Source organism: Echeneis naucrates, chromosome 13 (genome assembly GCF_900963305.1).
Source record: "Echeneis naucrates chromosome 13, fEcheNa1.1, whole genome shotgun sequence".
In the NCBI taxonomy this organism is placed as follows: domain Eukaryota; kingdom Metazoa; phylum Chordata; class Actinopteri; order Carangiformes; family Echeneidae; genus Echeneis; species Echeneis naucrates.
The window spans coordinates 24,748,938-24,770,817 of record NC_042523.1 but is presented as its reverse complement, the minus strand read 5'-3'; the positions used below and the strand labels follow the sequence as shown (position 1 = coordinate 24,770,817).

The 21,880-nt window shown below is 42.9% G+C and overlaps 1 protein-coding gene across 1 annotated transcript in view; it reads right to left on the bottom strand.

The window, feature by feature from the left end:
• bcas3 (BCAS3 microtubule associated cell migration factor) overlaps window positions 1-21,880 on the bottom strand; it is a 226,006-nt gene that overhangs the window by 157,331 nt on the left and 46,795 nt on the right. Inside the window, exons 14-15 of the mRNA XM_029518420.1 lie at window positions 16,511-16,644; window positions 12,232-12,565 (exon numbers count right to left, since the gene is read on the bottom strand). Of these exons, the coding sequence (XP_029374280.1) occupies window positions 12,232-12,565; window positions 16,511-16,644 (468 nt within the window). The remainder of the gene's footprint in view (window positions 1-12,231; window positions 12,566-16,510; window positions 16,645-21,880) is intronic.

Genomic DNA, 21,880 nt, shown 5'->3' with positions numbered 1-21,880 from the left:
AGTTTGGCCTCTGTCACGTCCATGTACTGATATTTAAAGTGTTTTTGATCTGCTCAGAAACAGAACAGTTACATTCCAAGTTTCTGTCTCCAACTTGTTGCCTCATTTTTTCCCTTAAAAGCTCAAATCAGTTGGACAGAACAGAAATACAATGAATGTGATTGTTATTTCTCAGCTTAAAAACACCTTTAAAGGTTGACTGTTAAGAGCAGAATCAGAAATAATAATAAAAAAGATTTTAGTTTTCAGTTTAAACAGATTCTGTCTGAGGGACAGAAACTAAAAACACCTTCTCCAAAGAAAAGTTCCTCTCATGTGTTTGGGTCGTTTCTGTCTTTATCTGATCAGGAGTTCTGCTCAGTAATGATGAAACATCAGCTCCAAATATCTGATTGTCTTTATTCTGTCAGAGACTCTGGACTGAAGGGTCCATCAGTGACTGACAGCAGCAGGTACAACTCACTTCTGTCAAACTGAATTTCTTTGCTGTTATTTTCATAAACAGAGTGGTGGAGCAAACACATGCAAACGACTGATTTAAGGGCGTGTCTGCAGAAATCTGGCCTGTGCATGTGTCTGCAGTTTCACAAAGATAGCCATGAAAAAAAAAAAAAAAAAAAAAAAAACTTTCTGTGTGTGTGTCGGGGCTGAAAACTAATTTCTAAACATTGTCTTCTTTCATGTTGGAGTTTTTGGTTTCATTTTTGAATCATCTGCTGAAAAACAACTGCACAGACTTTTTGGTTCTTCAACAACAATCTATAATCCTAAACAAAGAAATCAGACAGATTTTGAGGAAAAGGCTGAGCAAGGTGAAAGACAGAGAGAGAGAGGAGGAGGACAGATGAGAAGCGTCTGGCGGACAAACAGCTCCAGACAGAGGCTTTGATTTGATTAATGACTGAGGCGTGATGTGCCCGGGCACTGATACATGACATCCCCATGGAAAGAAGATCCATCAATGCAAATCCAGCCGTCGCTGTCGTCAAGAGAAAAAACTCTGACTCCACCAAAAACTCACACTGCCACCTAACCCTCATCGCTCTTCCTCCCTAATCCATCCATCCGTCCATCCGTCCGTCCGTCTCTCTCTGTCTCAACAGCATTTGCATCCTCTCCTCACATTGAGCCTTTCTCTGTCTATCCTTGGCTTTATTCCTCTCTCCTCAGCCTCCCCATGTCACGCTCTCTCATGTTTCTCTCCCCTCTCTTAATACCCAATTTGCATCCAATACAAGCAGGCGGCTTCCAGCGAGAAGCAGACGTGCGAGAGGACAAGCTCTGAAGACTCTGTGTGTCCACACAGACACCGAGATGTCGTCTTTGGCAGAACAATTCAAATCAGACGTGGTGTGGGGAGGAAAGGAAAACAGGCGGGGGGGATTAGCAGGTGACACATTGAGCGATGCTCTGGGAAGAAGAGGTGACCTGAACCTGAGGACGATCCAGGAACTGTGAGATGAGTTTCAGAGACAGAAACAAGGACAGAAGAGGAGATTTCTGCTGCCGACTTCCTGTTTTCAAGGCATGAAAACATAAAACCTCTTTCTGTCAGCAGCTGATTAATGTCTGCAACGTTTTAGAACAACATCAACAAAACAGGTTTGAAAAGTGGGAACTCTTCCAACCATCAGCTGGTCTTCAGAGCTCTTATTCCTCCTGTTGGCTCTTCCTGTTTCCTCCTTAAACTGATCAGATCTGGATCAGTCCGACTCCTTCTGTGTGTTTATCCGTCCATCCTCATCCTCCATCTTTGATAGTGACATCTACAGTCACGTCTCTACATCAGACGCTCCTATTGGCTCCGGTGGGTGATGTCACAGCCAATCAGATTCTCTGGATCAGTCCTGAATGTTTCTGAGTTTATTGTGTTGACAGAATAAAGACAATCTGATATTTGGAGCTGATTTTTCATCTTTAATGAGCAGAACTCCTGATCAGATAAAGACAGAAACGACCCAAACACATGAGAGTCCCTAAGAGCCCAACTTGCTGTAAATAAATCTTCAATAAAAAAAAGGATGGGTGTTTTTTGCTCCAATACTTATTACTCCATCATTTCCTGTTAGAGCACTGATGATAAAAGAGCTGAACAGCTATTAATTAGTACACACACCCTGGAAATTAGTCAGAATAAACTGAAAGTGCCCAAAAGTCACGTTAGCTGCTGCAGAGAATAATCACTCAGCACACGTTTTTATTATGTGTCAATGAAACCTAACTTTCATAACTAAAACATGAATATTTCAGTGTGACGTCCTCATTTACGTTATGCTTTTTTTTTTTTTTTTTTAATTAATGGTAAAGTTGATTTACCGACAGACTAATCAGTTCCCTGCCTCCCTCCACTCATTCCTTCAGAGTCCAAGTTTCCCAGACATGTTTAAAGAGGGAGGGATTAAAGAATGGGAGAGGAGAGAGGGAGGGGACGGTCGTCTTTTCTTTGAGAGGAAGAGAAAGTTACTCTGCCGTCCGACGTCCCTGAAGTGTCGTTATTAAAACAGTCACTTCAACAGGACGAGCAGAGAGAGAGGAAGACAGTGAGGAGGCTAAAAAGGGTCAAACACAAAGGCGGGGGTGGGGGGGCAGGGAGCCCCCCCCGGACAGAGTAAAAACAAATTAAAAGAGCCCTTATAAAACACAGATGCTGCAAAGAAAATAAACTTCACAAGATTTACTGTCGCACAGGAATCGGAAGACGTGGAAAAGCCATCAGCTCTTTTCTTTCCCCTCCTCCCGCCTTTATTCTTTCTCTCTCAGGTAATCCAGTGGCAAACGGATGGGGGTGTCTCACTGCCCCCCCACCCCCCACTCCCATCCCCACCAACTCCCCAACTACCACTCTTTTCTCTTTGGTGCAGCGATCTGGCTCTTCTGCTATTTTCAGTCAGAGTTGGGAGCGGAGGTCGGGACGGCCTGTGTGAAAATGGCTTCCTGCCCGGTCCCCCACTCCCACATCTACTGCTAACGGGGGGCTTTTTATTAACCGCCCCTATTTGGGAACATTTTTTGAAGGTTCTGCGTTCACGTTTTTATTGATGTTTCTCATGTCGAGGAGCTAAAAAAAAAAAGGCCTGACAACAGCCAAAATAAATTCCCAGAACATGATTCTTCTAATTTCAACATAAAACTTTAGAGTAAAAAAAAAGGAAGAAGAAGATGTTGGTGTGTAACGAGCTGTATATGGCCATCAACCTCTGAGCTGTGTGTGTCTGTGTGTGTATGTGTGTGTGCGTTGTAATGAGGAGGAAAACAGCAGCCAAGAGGAAAAAAATACAGAAGCAGAACATGTCTACACACAGAAAAAAAAACACACAACACACAACACAAAACTGACACACAACCAAACATAATCATGAGAAAACACACACACACACGCACACACACAAACACACACTGAAATCAGATCTACAAGTTTACAACATGTCAGTATTTACAAGGCTTCATCAGACAGGACTGAGTCGCCAGCAAGAAGAAGGTGGGGGGGGGTCAGACAGCTCCACTGGATCAGATGACACCCACACTCCAACCATATGTGTGTGTGTGTGTGTGTAGCCATCATCTGATTTGGGTCAAGGAGCTCGTACCTCACAGTAAAGAGGGACGGGGGTTATGGCCAATGACTGGATGTTTGGGAAAGCAGGAGGGGGTGAAACGAGAGAGAGTGTGTTTCCTAACCATTTTAGAGAGAGCGAGCGAGCAGCAGATGTTTGAGGAACATCACTGACTGAACACAATGACAATAAATAAATAAAAAAACTGCAGAATCTGAAGATGTTTTATTGTTTTACACTGTCAGACTGATTCTGCTTTTATTTTTAAATTAAATTTAGGAAATTACATTCAAGAGTTTAAAATGTCAGATTAAAGTGAAGGAAGAAAATCTAATTTAAACCAAAACCATCTGATTTCTGATGGATTCAATTAAGATCTAATTAACAGAGACACCACTGAGGTAGACTCGGCTGAATAAAGGTAATATTATAACGAGCAGCAGACAGCTCGTTGTGTTCAGGATGTTTTCTGGAGGCCTGACGACAGGAAGTTAAGGGAGCAGCATTTAATAACATGCATGTACTCAGGAAGAGACGAGGCCCATTTATGGGCATGATTAGAGGAGATGGTCGCCAAGACAACGCCGTCACATGACCAATCTTTATTTTTTTAAGTGTGAGATAATTGCCTGAGGTGTGTGTGTGTTGTGTCATTTCACAGATTTTTTTATGTGTTTAGTTTAAATCTCCTGTTAAATGTGATGAAATCAAATAAAGCTTTTATTCAGAATTATTTCACCTACTCGGAGGATTAAAGAGTAAAAATATAATTAGAATCTGAAATTTATGAGTATATTTCCAGGTTTTTTTTCTGCAAACGAGTGCAAAATAATTTTCTTCTTCAGCAACAAAACTGAGGAAATTAATTTAGCTAAATTTCTAACTAATGTTAAATATTGAACATGATTATAATTTAGGACACTCTGACGTTTTATTTTTTAAATGTCTGTCATAGTGTGTGTGCGTGTCCTGACAGGAAACAATCAGAGGAGATAATGACACGGGCCGCCGTCTGTCACGCTCGGCTCTGCAGGTTAGAAACAAGAGGGTTTTATTTTCTTAACTATTTCATCACAGCAGCCTTCTTCCATCTGCACGCACACACACACCTAATTTGACGGCTCCCTCTAAAAAAGGCCCTGATCTAATGCAGATTGATTGACATCGTGGCTGAGCTCAGCCGTGGTGCGTTGGACCAGGCCGGGGCTTTGATCCCAGTTCAGCCGGCTCGGTTTTGACAGCATCCCAGTCTAAATAAACACAGTGTCAAAGACATTTAGACTTGATGAGAGTAAACAGGAAGTTTCACAGTAAAGATGGATGAGGTTTCTTTTCGGGATATGAGACAACTTTGTTTTGTTTCTTTAAATCATCATTTAAATCAGTGAAATATAAAAATATCATCACTTTCTATTATCCATAAATTTTCTTTCACTAAATTTAAATTTTCATTGAAAAAAAAAAAAAAAAAAAAATCAACATGCAGGTGCAATAAAATTCTTAATTGATAAACAATTTATGAAGAATTTAAAGCATGATGAGGGTGTGAATGAAACCAAAGTGGGGGGGGATTGTAAAGTCCAATTTCATGGTCCAAGATTCTTCCAGCCATAAAAATGTGAAATATGTATTACATTTATAGGTCACTGGTTCCAGTTTGGGGGGGCTCCAAATTTTAACCTCAGGGTGTCAGACACCCCCTCAAAAAAAAAAGCCACCTCCATATTTCCCCTCCAGCTGAAAGCAGATCAGGGGGTGTGAGGTTTTATACTCAGTGGTGTAATAGAGACACTGCAGCAACACAAACAATGCAAGTGAAAAAAAAAACAAAAAATTACAGATCCTCTTTTTAGGTATATCCATAAGAAGATCCACTGTGTGTGTGTGTGTGTGTGTGTGTGTGTGCGTGTGTAGGGGGGTAAGTCCATTGGTTGTGTGACAATGGGAGGCTTTGGCTTTTCAGAGTGTGCACTTTTCACATGGCAGGCAATAAGCTGAAAGCCACAAGTGCGTCTGTGTGTAATGGCAAGCCAGCTTTATTTCTTTATCTCTACCTTACAATTTTGCAAATCAAATAATGATGAGTGCAGCGGCGAGCGGCCGGTGTTAAGAGGGTTTAGTGGTTGTGGAGATTGAGTTATTAGGGTTCACGTTTATATATATAAATATATATGTATGTATAAAAAGGACAGAGTCCCTGATGGAGCCCGGATAACAGCCAAGATACATATTTCCCTGCAGTGTGTATTTTTGGTCGCTTTAAAAGCCCTAAAAGTACAGGGGAGGGCTAATTTTCAGGGTAAACAGCTTGTTCGATTGCCGTGTGGTTTCTGCGCTGAGCTCTCTCTCCGTTCACCGACTCGAGCCGAGCCGGGCTGGAATCAGAATCAGGCTGCTCTGCCGACTGCAGCTAACGCCAGCTCACCTTTGATGGCACGCCGCCGTTAAATCAAACGGAGGGAGCGATGGAGAGAGCCTGATCCTCCGACCGTACGGCAGGTTGGGGGGGGGAAAGGCCTTTAAAAGAACATCTGCTCCTCCTAGAGAAGCTATTTCCTACTTCATGGATTTAAATCTGATAAAGAACATTAATGAGTTACATTAAGAGAACAATTTCTGCTTTGGGTAAAAAAATTATGACAAAAAACTATTGATTTCTAAAAAGCATGTAAGAGAAATCTGAATGTAAAATTTAAAAAAAAGGGTTTTCAGTTCTTTCTCTATCTTCTAACCACAACAATAAAAAAGGGTTTCTGTACTCAACAGAAAACTTTTCAAACTGCCTCTTAAAAAAAAAACAAAAAACAAACACACAAACTCAAAACGAGGGCTGTGAGTTATTTTAGCTGGAGGAAGTGACCATTCATAAAAAAAGGGGAAAAAAAAGAGGAGAAATTACCCCGCTCCGTCTCTGTTGTTAGATTTGTATCAGGGCAAAGCCTTCGCACAACTCAGGCTTTACAATCCTGTGTGTGTGTGTGTTTGTGTCAGCTCCTCCCTCTGCTGGGAATCCTGACCTCACAGCTCCACACGGAGGACGACAGCGGTACTAAAAATATGACGGCGTCTACAGACTGTGATGATTCAGCTCGTGTTTACAGAGAATAAATCAATAAAGTGATGAATTTGCCGTTTTAATAATCTGACGTGTTTCCAAAAGACTATGACTGCTGCTGTCTGTTTGTGGAGAAGCACAAGTTGTTCTCCTCAACTAGAAATAACGCAACAATGGCATGTTCGTTAACTGGAATTACAATAAAAATGAGCCTTTATTAAAAAAAGAAGGAAGAAAAAATAAAAAAACTTCATTGTGCTTTTTCAAAGGTAACAAAAATAAACCCAAAGGAAATATAAAAGTTGTTATTATTAAATTTTGGGCAGATGTGAGCTGATTGATTCTGAACATTCAGCACATTTTCCTCTTCACTAAATTAATATCCAGCTTCTTCTACAGGTGCTGAACAACAACATTCATTATCTCATTTTTAGAGAAACAAACCTTTTTTGAACTTATTGAATGTTCACCACAAAAATTAGAACCGACACTGAAATCAATAAAAAGTAAACTAAATGAGCAAAACAACTTTAGAAACTAATTAAAACCAAAGAACGACATAAAAACTAATGAACTATTAAAACTCAGATATGTCACATCAAACAACATCTTCTCTTTAATTTGACTTCATCTTAGTCACTTTTGGGAAAACAATAAAGTTTAAGTTTGTTTTTTGTTTAGTTTTTTAAAAATAAATCCTTATTTTTCTATTTTGCTTCCAGATTTTTTATTCGTTTTACACGAAAAAATAAAATTAAATTTGACACACATGGCGCTCAGACATGAGCTTCCCTGCAGATGAACAAAAGAGAAGGGAGGTTCTGATCATCCCGGTCCTGTCAAAGTGACCCCCGGGGTCCTGAGGAACTCAACTGTTTTCATCTATATATCACAGAATATGACAACAGTTTGTTTCACGGCTTTCTTTCCCTCAGACTCCCGTCTACGTCAGGTCACTTTAGAGTCCTCGGGGAGTCTCAGAGTAGCCTGAGGTCCGGCCTCAATGTCTTCAAGTTAAAGCAACAAGAACAAAATAAATATCTACATTAGCACTTTAATTTATGAGCTGAAGATGAAAAGCGGACATCAGAACTAAGACCTGGACCTGTGAGTCCGGACCACGATGAGTGAAATCTGGAGCAGCCATCCATCTTGCCACCTCAGTGTTTACACCATGTTTGAAACGAACACGGTAACCGGCTCTGTTGACCCCCCATCTGTGTAAAACTCTGTAACTGTTTAACTTACAGTAACGGGGTCAGGCCGCGGCCAGCAACATACGTGTCACACGCCAGCAGTTATGAGGTCATTTTTCCTTGGCATCGACCTCCGCACGGCGTTGGTGTTTTTCACCGCAGCATGATGACTGACGAAGAGAGAGCGAGAGGGAGGAGGGGGTCGACGGCGGGAGGCGAGATAAACCAAAAAGGCCAAACCCAAATAAGCAAGCCGTCAGCCTCTAATAGCAGAGAGGAAGTGTCCCTTTATCAACAAGTGAATTAACAGTTTCCCGTCACACCTTGTTTTCTGCCGTCCCTTCTCCCTCTGAACAAGCGCCAGGGCCCAGATGGCCCCCGCACCCCCCCCCCACCCCCGGTCGGACCACCAGGGCTTCTGCCCGGTGAGGAAACAAATCTGTTGCACTGACTAATAGCCTCGTGTTGATGTTTTACAGTTGGGAGGTGTACGGCGCTGTGAAAGGCGTTTGTGCGTGCAGAAAAAGGCCACATGTGACGCCAAGATGGATGCTCAGGAAGAAGCTTTATCTCGGAGCGATCCAAGGCCGGGTCAGATGATGTTATCGGAGCAGTCCGGACGATCCAGACGGTCCGAGCTGAAACGCATCTGAATGTTAGAGTGCTGGTGACCTCTGAAACTGAGCCGGGCCGAGACAGGCGGCAGCTTTACAGCGTGGGACGTTCACACATTGTGGCTCATCACCTCGAGCAACAATACATTGATCACACGGAGGGCAAAAAAAGAGAAGGAAGGGGCAGAAAAATGTTCTGTGTACGGGGATGTAAATAGCCCTTCCAGATTTTAACAGTGACAAGACGACGTACAATTGCAGCTTTCTATTTTTAGGCGCGTCGGCGGCCTGGGCTGGCAGTTTTGAGGAGGATGTGTACTTTTCTACAGTTCCTTCCCAAAAATCAATGCTGTCCTCGCTGGCGACAATCACAGAGCAGCTGTTGTGGCTAGGTGGCCCGACCCCGGCTCGCCTCACCCCGCCGCTCTCTGCCAACCCCGAGGAGAACAAAAAAAAGAAGGAGAAGACGAAAAAAAGACGGATTTGCTGCCCAAAATTCACACCCCGCTCAGAAAAACAGGCGGAAGGCAAAACACAAAAGCAAAACATGACTCAAAGTGTGTTTGCATCTTGTAAAAAAAAAAGATGCAAACAGTGGAGTTTTTATCAACGCTGGTGGCGGCTGCGGTGGTGGTGGGGGGGTCGGTCTAAATTTACATGTGGCAGGATGCACTGGAGCAAATTTATCTTCCACACAACAGACACCAGGAGACCTACACCCCCCCCGGTGAACTGTAAATGACCCGCCGGGCTTCAGGGAGCTGATGCTCTTCAGGGTGAAGACCCTCGTGTTGTATCTGACAACTTGGAGTTATTGTTGAATGTATAAAATCAAATGTTTCCTGAAATCTAGAAAACTGTTCAGCTCTTAAGATGAAGAAGACTCTGAACATTAAAACTGAGATAAATGGCTTCAAAAATCAGCCTGGTGATTTCCATCTCAGCAAAGGAGAATCATTCAGAATGTTTTTCCTCCCAGAAGCTTGGAGAAAGTTTGTTTTTGCTTTCTTAAGATCTGAATTCTTAATTTTATTTTTACGTTTTGCAGAATGTGAGTCGGATTCTGGTTCCACTTTACACCAGAAGATTCACAGAGAACATCACATTTTATTTAAAGGGCTTTAAAGGGATCAAACCTCAGACCTTTTGTTTAGCGGACATTCCACTCTACCTCCTGAGCAAAATATATTTCAACTGGACTGTATGAAAAGATTCTTTCTTTTTTTGTTTTGTTAAATACAGCCGTCACTGTTACAACTTCACATGGAATTTAGCAAAATACTGTTATTATTAGATAGTGAAAACTCCAATATATCACATTTAACTGTACTGAAACGATTTACTGAGGGGAAATTCTGAAAAAAAACAAACGTATTTTCGTTGCTCTAATTGCTAATTGATGAGGTGGTTTTAGTGAAGTTTCTCATTTTAAAATGTTCCATAACTGCAGCAGGACTGAGCAGCAGCCGACCACATTATCACCGTCACTACATTAGAGAGCTGAGCAGTTGGTGTAAATCACAACATGACCCATAAGGGCCGCACTGAACTCTCAGGATAAATGTAAATATTGACGTGTGCTGATGTGACACATCATTGAGACATCACTGAAGAAAGATGACATCGTTGTCATTGGACCAAATGCACTGAAAGTGCTGTAACACAACATGTGACCCGGGTCGCCTATCGGAGAGCAAGCCTTGTACGGCTGGCATGGATTAACACCGTGATAAAAACCTGACCTCCATTTCCTGTGGACAACATCACAGCCTGTGAAGAATCCGAGCTACGAAAACCTTCAATTTGCTCCCGAAGAGTCGAGTGAAATCTTTGATTTAACTGCTGAAACGGCACCGCACACACTCGGCGAGGTATCACTGAGGACTAATTGTTGACAGGTGGCCTTAATGCTCCCCTTTGAAACAAAAGTGTGATTTATGACAGCGCTCCCAGAGACCCCAGCTTTCAGCGCCACTACTACAAACTTATCTCCCCCCCCACCACCACTCCCTTCTTCTTTTATTCCCCCTCTTCTATCTCTCCTTCAGTTTTCCTCAATTGCACCTCATTACTTTGCTCACCCACTTTCACCTCCCACGCCACTTTGATGTTGCTGTCGCTCTCCGTCTCTCATCGCAGCAGAGCGGCGACTCTCCAGAGTCAGACGTCCTTTTAATGTTTCATGACCTATTTTTCACAGCCTGGAGGAATGTGTGTGTGTTTGTGTGTGTTTTAGGGGTTACCAAAGGGGGTTTGGGTCTAGACGTGGAGGAAAGGATAGGAAGGAGAGAGGAAGTAAGGGCGTAGCTGGTTGTGAGATTTGACCCTGACGTGACCCTGATGTCCCAGAATTCCCCTCTATCGACAGTTTGGACCCAAATAAGGAGACGAAGGTGTGAAATGAACCTGCAGCAGAGAAAGTTTTCTATCGGTGTGTGTGTTCTATTTGTGTTATAACAAAATGGCATCGACACGGACAGACGGGATCTGCTTCGTTCTGCTGGATGGAAAGTTACAGAGCTGTAAAAGATTTTCATCCAATAATTGTTGCGATATTTCACTCCGGACAGAATTCCTGAATCAGCTGATTGATACTGGAAATATACAGATTTTGATTCATCCCAATCCTAACCATTTTCTCCAATGTCTCAAATCAGGAACAACCAAGTGAGGAGCATCAGAATTTAATTACTTTCAATCACGAGGACTGAAGCACATCAGGTCAACACACACTGCAGCACAACTTTAGCTGAAAAAGCACCAAGTGTGTTTTTGGAAGCCGGTCTGAACTGAAGCAAAGGTAGATGCTGGATAAATCTAACAGCTGCCTCCGTGATGTTCATTTTACGAGTCAGTGACTTTCCACAACACTCCCACGTCCTAAAAATGCGATTTCATGCTGAACTGTTTCAGGATCTTGATGGTCCAGAGATCTGGTTTCCACTCCAGTCGGCCACAAGCCATCTTGTGCAACACTCTTTTAAAAGAGGCTCTGAATTACATTCTGCTTTATTATGTAAATTCAGCCTCTGGTTCTGTGAAGTGTTTGTCCGACCTGTGGTGAACTGTCAGAGCTCGGGGTGTTCCTGGAACCGTCTGATTAATGAGAACCGTGATATTCGACACTGAGTAACACCTCTGGGGTCAAGCAGTGCAGCTGACACAAAGTGTGTTTATCAGTGTGTGTCTGTGTCAGTCAGGGACACACACAGTGTGAGCTGCCTGCAATGAGGTTTGACAAACAAGAGAGACAAGGTTGTGTTAGAAGGATCAGAGTCCGTCAAAAACAGCTACCGACAATTCCAGTAACTGGAAACACACACACTGTATACCTGGAATGTAGCTAATGCTAATGAATTCATATTTAACCTTCCAGAGCCAAATTAAGACTTTTCTGCTTTTTCATCTTTTTTCTAATGAAGCTGTCATTTTTAAAAATGCCTCCAAGTCTCCACAAATAATGAGAACCAAGTCAACCTGTAATCGAGAAGAGAAGCTCAGAAAACAAGAACTCACTAAAAACACTCTGAAAGTTTCCTTCTTCTCCACAGAAAAGTTCCTCTCATGTGTTTGGATCGTTTCTATCTTTATCTGATCAGGAGTTCTGCTCAGTAATGATGAAAAATCAGCTCCAAATATCTGATTGTCTTTATTCTGTCAGAAACATTCAGGACTGATCCAGAGACTCTCTGATTGGCTGTGACATCACCCACCAGAGCCAATAGGAGCGTCCGATGTAGAGACGTGACTCTGGATGAGACACTCTGATAAACTGTTTCCTGACATTTTGTAGCCCCCCCCCAGCTCCTCACCGTGCAGTGGAGACCCCGAGGGGCTGCTGGACAGGCCTGGTATGGGACTACAGCGGCCTCCGATGCCTCCTCCTCCGCCAAGGATGCAGCTGCCTCCCCCGATGCCGCCACCTCCTGCTCCCCCGAACGCCGCCGCCCTGTTCAGCTCCTGCTCGATCTCCTCCAGGCCGGCGCTCTTCTGGAAACGGGACATCCGGTTGACGACCCGCGGGGACATGTGTGTTCGGGCGCACGGAGCGCCGCCATAGGGGTTGATGGGAAAGACGTGGGTGGTGCCGCGCAGGGTGCTGATCGCCACCCAGCGGCTGTCTTGGCTGAAACACATGTCCTGGACCTGGATAGAGACAGAGCAGGGGTTAGAGGTCAGAGGTCAGAGGTCAGGTTGCATCACTTTTACAAGTATTCTCCAAACAAACACAGACAAGTGGAACCAAAGCTGAAGGGCCTGAAACCTTCAGTCTCTACTGACCGTCAGGGGGCCGACTCCTCTGGATGGAAAAACAAGTCAGTCAAAAAAACACACGATGGATGAAAAATTGAAACTGGAGGTTTCAAAACATCAAAGTGGTTTGACTCTTGAATGCACCTTAATGCTTAAAAGATAAAAAAATAAATGTTTGAAAATGTAAAAATGACTGTGCATGTTCCTGAATACATTTAGAGGTAATACAGCATGCAACAGATCTGTCTTTGTTTTCTCTACAATGCAGAATCATACAGTTGGGAAAAGTTGGAAATAGGAAGAATCTTTGCAGAATAAACAGCGTCAAACTGCAGGCCACCGGGAACATTAGTACAACCAGGGTGAACTGTTTATCACACAGATAAACATCAATCTGAGCTCACAACCACAGAGAGAGAGAGACGTCAGGCCTTTGGCCGAGGTGACAACACTATACGAGCTGCTGCTAAAACAGAAGACTTCTCGGTTGGTCCTCCTTCCTCAAACAGCGACTGACTCAGCGAGCAGACACTTGAGAAGATAGCATCTCTCTGGGCATGTCAGACATGCAGGAAACCAGACAGATAGGCTGTGAGAGACAACAACAAGTAGAGGACAGCGAGAGAAAACGAAGAAGGACAAAGGAGTGAGGTGACAGACTGATGAGGTGATAGTGTGATGAAGCAGCATCCATCCTTCGGTGTTTAACACACACAAAAATGGAGAGAGTGGAGAGGAGAAAGTGATGGAGGAGGAATGTCTCAGTGTTCAGTCAGAGGCAGCTCTGTACCTGCAGGCCTTTCTAATCTTCTGCCAGGTCAGACGAGGTAATTGCCCCCAGCAATGACAGTTAATGGGGTATCCTCCGCATTCCAGACAGTTACTTTACTTCACAAAGATGAGTGAAAGAGGAGGCCTGACCTCTGCTGTGGCTGATTAGAGATGCCTCCCAGATGAGAAAGGGCGACTTTGTGTGTTTGGTAAATTGGTCATAATAGACCTGTCAGAGCTCCAACTGTAAACGGGCGCCTGGACTTTAGCGTCAAATCCATTTTATCAGGCCGGGGGACGGGGGGTTGGTATTACCTGAAGGATGGCTGTGGCTGTACAGTCACAGGGCAACATATCAAACTGTTTGTCCAGTGTTATCTAAAAAAAGGTGGAATGCAAAACCATTCCTTCACAAGCTGGACTCATAATGGAGGCGGCACATTCCACAGGAGAGGGAGCGGTGCGTTTGATGACACTCAGGCTGGTTTTAATGCTTCTGAGCTTTTCTGTTTTTGAATCAGTGACACCTTTCAGTGAGATCAGACGGCTCAGCTGAGAGGAAACTCTAAAGGAATGACGGGAATGTGACCAAGATGGACGGAGGGATAAAACTGAAGACGCACAAGACAACGCCAGTCACAGGGATGAAAATAAAAGATTCAATGTTTTAATCCTGGACTGGTCATTTCATTCAATATGATGTGAGACTTAAAAATCGAAGGCTGTTAAAGAATCTGTGGAAACTCTGTAAATACTATTTTAATCATCAGTAGGTGACCAATGTGGCTCATGAAGACCTGAGCTGAAATCTTTAGGCCTTAAAGATCCAGATTTGACTATTTTATAGTGTTTTATCTTCAGTGTTGGTAACAATTAGAAAACATATTTGTGGTTTAAGAGCCAAAAACTGAAACGTTAAAATCAGCCACATTGAATCTGATTGAATCATCTTCATGTCAACAGGCTCATCGAGGCACTTGGAGAAATTAGGTTCCAAATAAAATGTTTAGGGGTCAGACGTGAGATTTCTAACTTCCCCATTTTAATCTCAGCTGATGTTTTTGAAGTTCAGCTTCTTCCAGATGTTTTTTTTTTCGTCCATGACTGGAGGCACAGTGAGAGGATCTGTTTTTTTAATTTCAGAAACACTGCAAAAAATCTGGAAACCTAATTGTTACTTGTTGACATATGGACATAATGAGTCTAAATGAATTTGTTTTGAATAAGAAGATGTAAGTATCTTTCCTTCTCTGCTGTCGCAGTGAACTCTCCCTCAGGTCTTTGTCTTGTTCATGTAAAAATCCCATCAGTGGCTCATTTCCTGTGCAAACGGCCAAGAAATCAGCAACTAGAGGAAATCAGGTTTCGGTAAAACTCTGATTGTGTGGAATCACAGTGAGCGCCATGCGAGCCCTGAAGACCAACGCGCTCCAGATCCTGGTCCTCCTTCAGCCCCCGCTATCAGCCTCAGGTCTGTTTACCTGGCCTCAGGTCAGTGGCAGCCAGCCGCATGTTTGGCCAGAGGAGACAGATAAGGCGTCTCTCCACCCACCTCACCGAAGACTTTATCGCGCTCTGGAGTGTGTCCAGGAGCGTGCGCGGTGGGTGTGTGTGTGTGCGTGTGTGAGAGTGTGTTGATAACCTCTGGCCCGAGCGCTAGGCTAAGGCCGGCGTTCATTGTTTACAGCGGGCGGGATCAAAGCCGGCTCAGTGTGCAGCCGGTCAGCGGACCTGCCGTTTGGTCGTACATTAACTCCAGGCAGCCTGTGAGAGTGTGTGTGTCGGTCAATAATCCTGAACCCAACAAGGCCTGAAGTGGTTTTGTTGAGTAAGCACTTCCAACTTTCTGCATGTCACATTTGAGAATACGTTGGTAGGTTCAAGTAATAAAAAGTCTTCAATCTGAGATGACTCAGACATTTTGTGATGAATATTCTTTTAAAAATACAAATTAATATGCTAACTACTTGTTTGAAGAAAAACTAACTTTTTACTCTGACTTAATTAGCCTGATCTGTCCTTGGATTCCATCGTGAGTTCTAACAGTCGTCTCTGGTGCTAATTTTAAGTTTAATCGGTTGTGTGACTTTTGCAGTTGGTTTTGGTTTGGTAAATTGTGTTGTTTGCATAAGTTGCATAGGTGGGTTAGGTAAATTGTGTAGATTACATGAGTTGCGTGCGTCATGTGGCTTGTTTTGGCTGCCAAGTTTGCATGAGTTGTGTAGGGTGTATGGCTCCTGTAGTAAAAACACTAACACAACCCGTATAATCAGCCGTACACACAAAGATCTTGAATGAGTGTTTCTGCAGTGTATCCACAAAAAAAAAAAAAAAAATCACCTTCTGTTATGAGGAAAAGATTTTTTAACCTTCGACTTTCCAGTCAGCAGAAGCCGTGTTGTGTTGGACGACACTATGTCAACTGGCAACGAGGAGAGCAAATAGTTTTGTAATAACATCTAGATTTACTTGAAACCAGCAACTTCATAATGGAACACAACACAACAAATTTCCAAACATATTTTCCTGAAATACTACAAATTTATTAGGATGAGGAAACCAGTCGGGGGGCGGAACATGTGACATTTGCTCTTTCATGTTTCTTTGTGAACCAGTGGTTGAATGTTTTACTTGTCATGGATAATTTCTCCCAGCGCTTGTCTCTGTTTTAAATGTGTGTGTAGTTTAGAAGTCAATGAATCCAGGCCGTCGGAAACAGCTGAGAGGACGACGGCTGGATCTTCGACTTCGTATGTTCACTCAATCACTTTTTCTGCAGTTATAAAGGAGCGCCTTTCTTCTGTCAATTTATGGGCATTCATTCCCAAAAGAGATAATTCCCATCGGATACGACTGTATTCCCAAAAACAAAGTACAGCAGAATTCAGTCACAGCGAATGTAAAACTATGTGTATCATACTCGTGTGATCAGATCTGACAGTTATGACTGAATTTTTATGACACAAATTAGACCAATTGCGTGCTAAGATATTTCGCCTTGATTGGCCCCGTGGAAACCTGACGGAAACTCAACTTCGTAACAATGCGTGTGTGCGTGTCACATACCTTGGCCTCGGTCTCCCCGCGGTGCAGAGTGTAGAGATGGTGAACGGCGCTCTGTGATGACGCCCACGGGTGGGTGAGGATCTGGAAGACGTGAAAATCGTGGCCCAGAGTGTCGGCGGTCACCAGCAGCATCCCTACACACACACACACACACACACCAGTGCCAGGGTTCACTACAGGTCATCGTGCTCACAGCTGTTACTGCACATCTGGGCACACAACGGTCACTGTTTAATTGTGTTTTATGTGTTTTCACTGTGCTGTTTACTCAAACTTATATTAAATAGCTCTGTACCTTATTATTCATCTAGTTTTTGTCTAATAGCTGCCATGTCCAGTACATAATGTTTCTATTGAAACTGAGATTCTATTATAGTAACTGTATTTTTATTATTATCACAGTTTGACATCTGGCTGGGAATAACAGATGAAAACTTGCCTCTTGGCTAACTCTGCTGCATTCATCAATGTGCAGTGTCTCTAAAGAATACGCTGAATAAAATAAATAGTTCTCGTAGAGCACCAAGACAACAGCTTCAGTGGTCGCAGCCAATGGACTGAAAAAATGTGGTTTTTAAAATCACTATAGAGATTGAAAGAAATGGACATTTAAAACAGTCGGGAATGAAAGATGCCCTTAAGTTGCATTTTGGGAAATGAAGGATCAGGAGTTGTTAGAGCTTTGGTCTGTTAACTTAAAGGTTCCATAATTGATATATTTCCTATAAGTGTCGATATCCATACGACAGTCAAAGATATAAACTTCAGAACGGTTTGAACAGAAAGTCAGTGTTCTGACTGATTAAACACCTTTTACAGAATCAATATGACGCTCTGCTGCAGATCATACTAAAGTACATACAAATGCGCGGACCTTTAACATGACCTTTAAATGAGATGGACAAACTTATAATAATAATAATATTTGTATATTATTCTCAACAATAAGAGCGCATAAGCTCATGTCAAATGGCAGCATCTTTCTTTAAATTCCATCCCTTTTACCAAACCAATGGGGTTCAGCCTAATCGAGCTTTTCAACTGCGCAATGAAACATCAATCACTTGCAAATGTAGTTCACAGAAAACCAAAAAAAATGCAGTCACAGTTGACCAAAGACACTCTAAACTGAGCCAGTGTGAAGCTGCTGCTGATACGCTGCTAAACCGATACAAAGTGAGGCCAACCAAAATATTTAAACTGCACTCCGCTCCAGCAGCGTACACAAAGGCAGCCAACACGACCAACTGTGCAGGACACATGCTGGATGGCATGACAGAATTACTGTGCCTTTAAAACAAACAAACCAGCCCATTAAAATAAAACCAGCTATCGTTCGCCGTTGTCATAAAACGCAGTCTTCCCCTGGCTTGGTAGCTGGTCTGGTTAAAAGCGGGTCTCCAGTCGTGTGCTTCTTGAAGGACAGACAAGATGATAAGTGTCTGTAAAAGAAAGGATCTATGTATTCAGACATCCATGTATGGTTATGGATGGGTGTGTGAGTGTGTGCACATTTGAGATTCAGTGAAAACTGAACCACAGCTCAGCACAAGTGTAACCCCCAGTGACAGGCCATTCATTTGGTCCTGTTTTATTTGAAGCTCATCAAACTGCAGAAAGTATAGGCCCTCACCATAAACAACATGCTCAACAAACCACACCAGAACAAACCCAGATCTGAACGGGCTCAACACAGAAAAAAACGCAGCTCTGCTTTTCAAGCGCAAACCCAAAAAACCCATCAACAAAGAAGTCTGGAGATCGGGCAGTGAGTCAGATGTTGGGAGACACTTCGCTGATACATAAAGTGAGTTGAAAAAATAAAATAGAAATGTCCAGACCTCTGTCTTCCTGACAACTACCAGACATAAATGATATTAACGTAATTAGTAATTTTCCTCTGAGTTTTTCCTCTTCAAATCTTTTATGTGGAGGCTGCAGTAGGTTTTAATTAGTGGCCGGGCTTTATTGGGTGGCATGTCAAATGTGAAAAGAGGAGGCTGGAATGGCATGAGATTAAAAGGATTGAGCAACACGTGTGAGGGAGATGGAAAACACTCCCTCTGCGGAAAAAAAGCCAACGGTGCTACACAATTTTGCACATTCATTCAGAGTTGAAAGGTTTTTTTTTTTTAAGACTTGTCTTGGACTGTAGAGAAGTTTTATTTGAAAATGATGAAGAACTGGGGGGAGGCAGCAGATGACTGATGGGGTCATACAGATTATCGGATGTGCAGGGAGGAAAGCAGAGAAGTTGAAGGAGAAGTAGAAGAAGAAGCCAAGTGATGTGTGCATTAAGACAGTGGTTAGCTATTCATGCTGTATCAGAGCGACCAGAAAGCCAGAGAGCTCAGGCCCGGGGCCTGTAAACTCTTGAAAACCCACGCCCCAAACGAGGTGCCAAGCCACAAGAAGCATTTGCGTCAACTGGGAATAGAGAGAAAAAAGGGACGGGGCCCTTCTAATTATAGAGTCTGGAAACGGAAGCACAGGGTGATTAGGAGTTGAGGCGCTGCGGCCTGTTTATCTGGGAGCTTCCTCTCGCTCTCAGACCTCCTCTCCCCCTCACTCCACTCTCTCTCCCTTTCTTTTCTTCCTCCTCTCTGTGTTCTGGACGTGCCCCGCCCACCCGGCGGCTGGAGATCTTGGCCCTTTGGGTTTCTGACAGATGAGACTTGGCCGCTGCCTGCTGGCCTGGGCCGGGGCGCTGCTCTTCTGCTGATGGTGGAGTCTGGGCTCCAAAAAAGCAACAGCTCAGAAAGGTTGGAGAGGTCTGTGAGCGCGAGTGCCCGAGCGCTGGGGCTTTTGTGGCCTTGTTGAAATACAGAGGGCCTCGCCGAGAGGCGTCAGTTGGTTAGCCCGCGGGAAGGCCAAATTAAAAAGGAGCTGAGCCGCTCGGCGGGTGAAAAGAGAGGGTTTCGGGGAAACCAGAGGCTGGCCAGAGCAGGGTTTGACACGTCCTATTTATAACACCTCGTCCCAGGGGTTACAGTGTTATTTACGATGTTTTAGGACCAAAAATCACTGGCACACGCACTTAGACGTGCGCTAAAGTGGAAGGGATGACCTCTAATTTACCATGTGCGCGAGACATGCGTCTGTATGGGACATGAGGGAAGTGATATAATCATTTCCAGAAATATCTGCCTTTGACTTTTTTCTTTTCTTTTCTTTTTTTTTGGGGAGGGGGGGGGTCCAAAAATCTTTTTGTTTTGTTTCGCTGCAGGCTTTACTGTCCCATCTCTGACCAGCCAAACAGAAAACATCTGCTCAATCCCATTAATAGTAGGAGGATGTTTCATTTACAAAGTGGTTGGGCGAGCTTTATTCTTACAGATGGGACAAGGGAGAGAGAGAAAAATTGTGAGGGGGGGCCAGAGAGAGAGAGAGAGAGAGAGAGCTGGAGGGAGAGAGAGAGAGACGCAAAGACAGAAATGGAGAGAGCAACAAAGAAGGCGGTGATTTCCCTACTTGGCAACACAAAAGGCCACAACAAAACTAGTCCACTTTTTAATTAACAACACTAGGCTGAAAAAAAAAAGCTTTGAAAATCGGGAAAATCTCAAATTATAACCATGTGGAAGACATAAAGCCTACAAGATGGAGCACTCAGGGGATTCAGATAGCTTTACTGTTACCAGGATGCATAAACTTCAGAGCAAATTTGCCCAACGCACAAATGAAAGACTATCCATCTAAGACGGGGCTTTGTCTTCAGGGCTGCCAAAATGGGAGGAAGGTCAAGACTCACTGTGTGTGTCAGTGTGGGCTCAAAAATATGTTGGACATATACAATATATAGTGGCTTCAGAAACTACAGTGCCTTCAGAAAGTATTCAGACCCCTTCAGCTCTAAATGACTTTCCTGTATATTTACTGATTTCTTTGTGGGGGACTCAGCTGACTGTACAAGATTTAAGAAGGGTCATACCTGTCTGTGGGCAGCATGGCGGCATGGTGTTCAAATTGTGTTCAAATTTTCTTTGGTTACTCTGGTTTACAGGCTTATTATCCAGAAAATAAAGAAAATCAAATGTGTGTTTTAGTTTCTTGTGATATAATAAGCTGAATACATTGCGAATGTGTGAAGACTTGGAGGCATGTTTAGAAATGACAATTTCAAAAAGAAAAACATAAAGGGATGAAAAATAAAAAGCCTTAATGTGGCTTAAGATGAAAATGTTTCGGTCTGATCTGCTGAATTCAGCCAGGACTTTGGCCCTCGAGCTAAAAAATATTGTGATAGTTACATAAGCAAAGTAACACAAACTAAAAACTGAACCACAGCAAACTGGGCTACCGGCTGAGCGCTAAGTGAAGGAAGGAGGGGAGTGCCGTCCTAATCCTCTCACCACCAAAACACCACACTAATATACGAGCAGTTTCATTTCCACTGGGCAGCAGGGTAGGCATTAGGGTTAGTCCGACGCCAAAGAGCCAAAGTAACCCTCTCTAATAAAACAGAGAGCTGCAGTTTGACTAATTACACATTAGTTTTAAATTACCAACACAAACTGATTTTATTTCCATCTGAGGATTTAAGTGGGCATGTTGGTCTGTGTTACTATCTTGGTTTCTGGGTAAAAGGTGGAAGATGCTGAACGTTTAAAAGGTTAATAATGTCTCTAACAATTATAAAAAAAAAATAAAAAATAAAAAAAAAAGAATAAATAAATAAAATGAGTAAAGCCACCAAACTTGCAACTAAAATGAAGAGCACGTTTGAAGGAGGGTTAGTCTGACCGGGAGCGTTTATCTGACTGTGTGACAAATTAAGAGTAATGATCTGTGACAAATTTAAGAATACAGCAAATTTAAAGTCTGTAATAACATTTGAAACTCTGATTTTCAGTTCTATGGTAAAGTTACAAAGATGTGTGGTCATGAGAAATAATTCATGATATGTCTTTTAAATTGCTAATAATATTTGACATGTGTTCTGTAAAAGGTCTGGAATGATTTCATGTGCTTACGATTAAAAAGTTAAACTCTAGAGCCAATTCAGTGATCTAGACAGAGGTTTGGAAATGAAAACAAAAATGGCTGCCAAAAAAAAAAAAAAAAAAAAAAACAAAGGAGAAAGTTGTGTTGCAATTCGGAGCTGCATCCATTGGAGGCTGCATTTTAGGGCCGACTGTGCAATCGCAATGCAACCAGACTGTTTGATTTCAAATGCTGCTTCAGATGTGTCGTCCTTTTTCTGGATGACGGGTGAAAAGGATCATTATTCTGCACGAGAAATTCAGCTAATATGAACCTTTACATGACTCAGACCAAGATCTTTAAAAAAAAGTGATGTGTTGTTGCTTTAACAGAAATCGATTTTCAGGGCAGACATCCCGTTTTGGTTCGGCATGTTTGTCCAAAGTC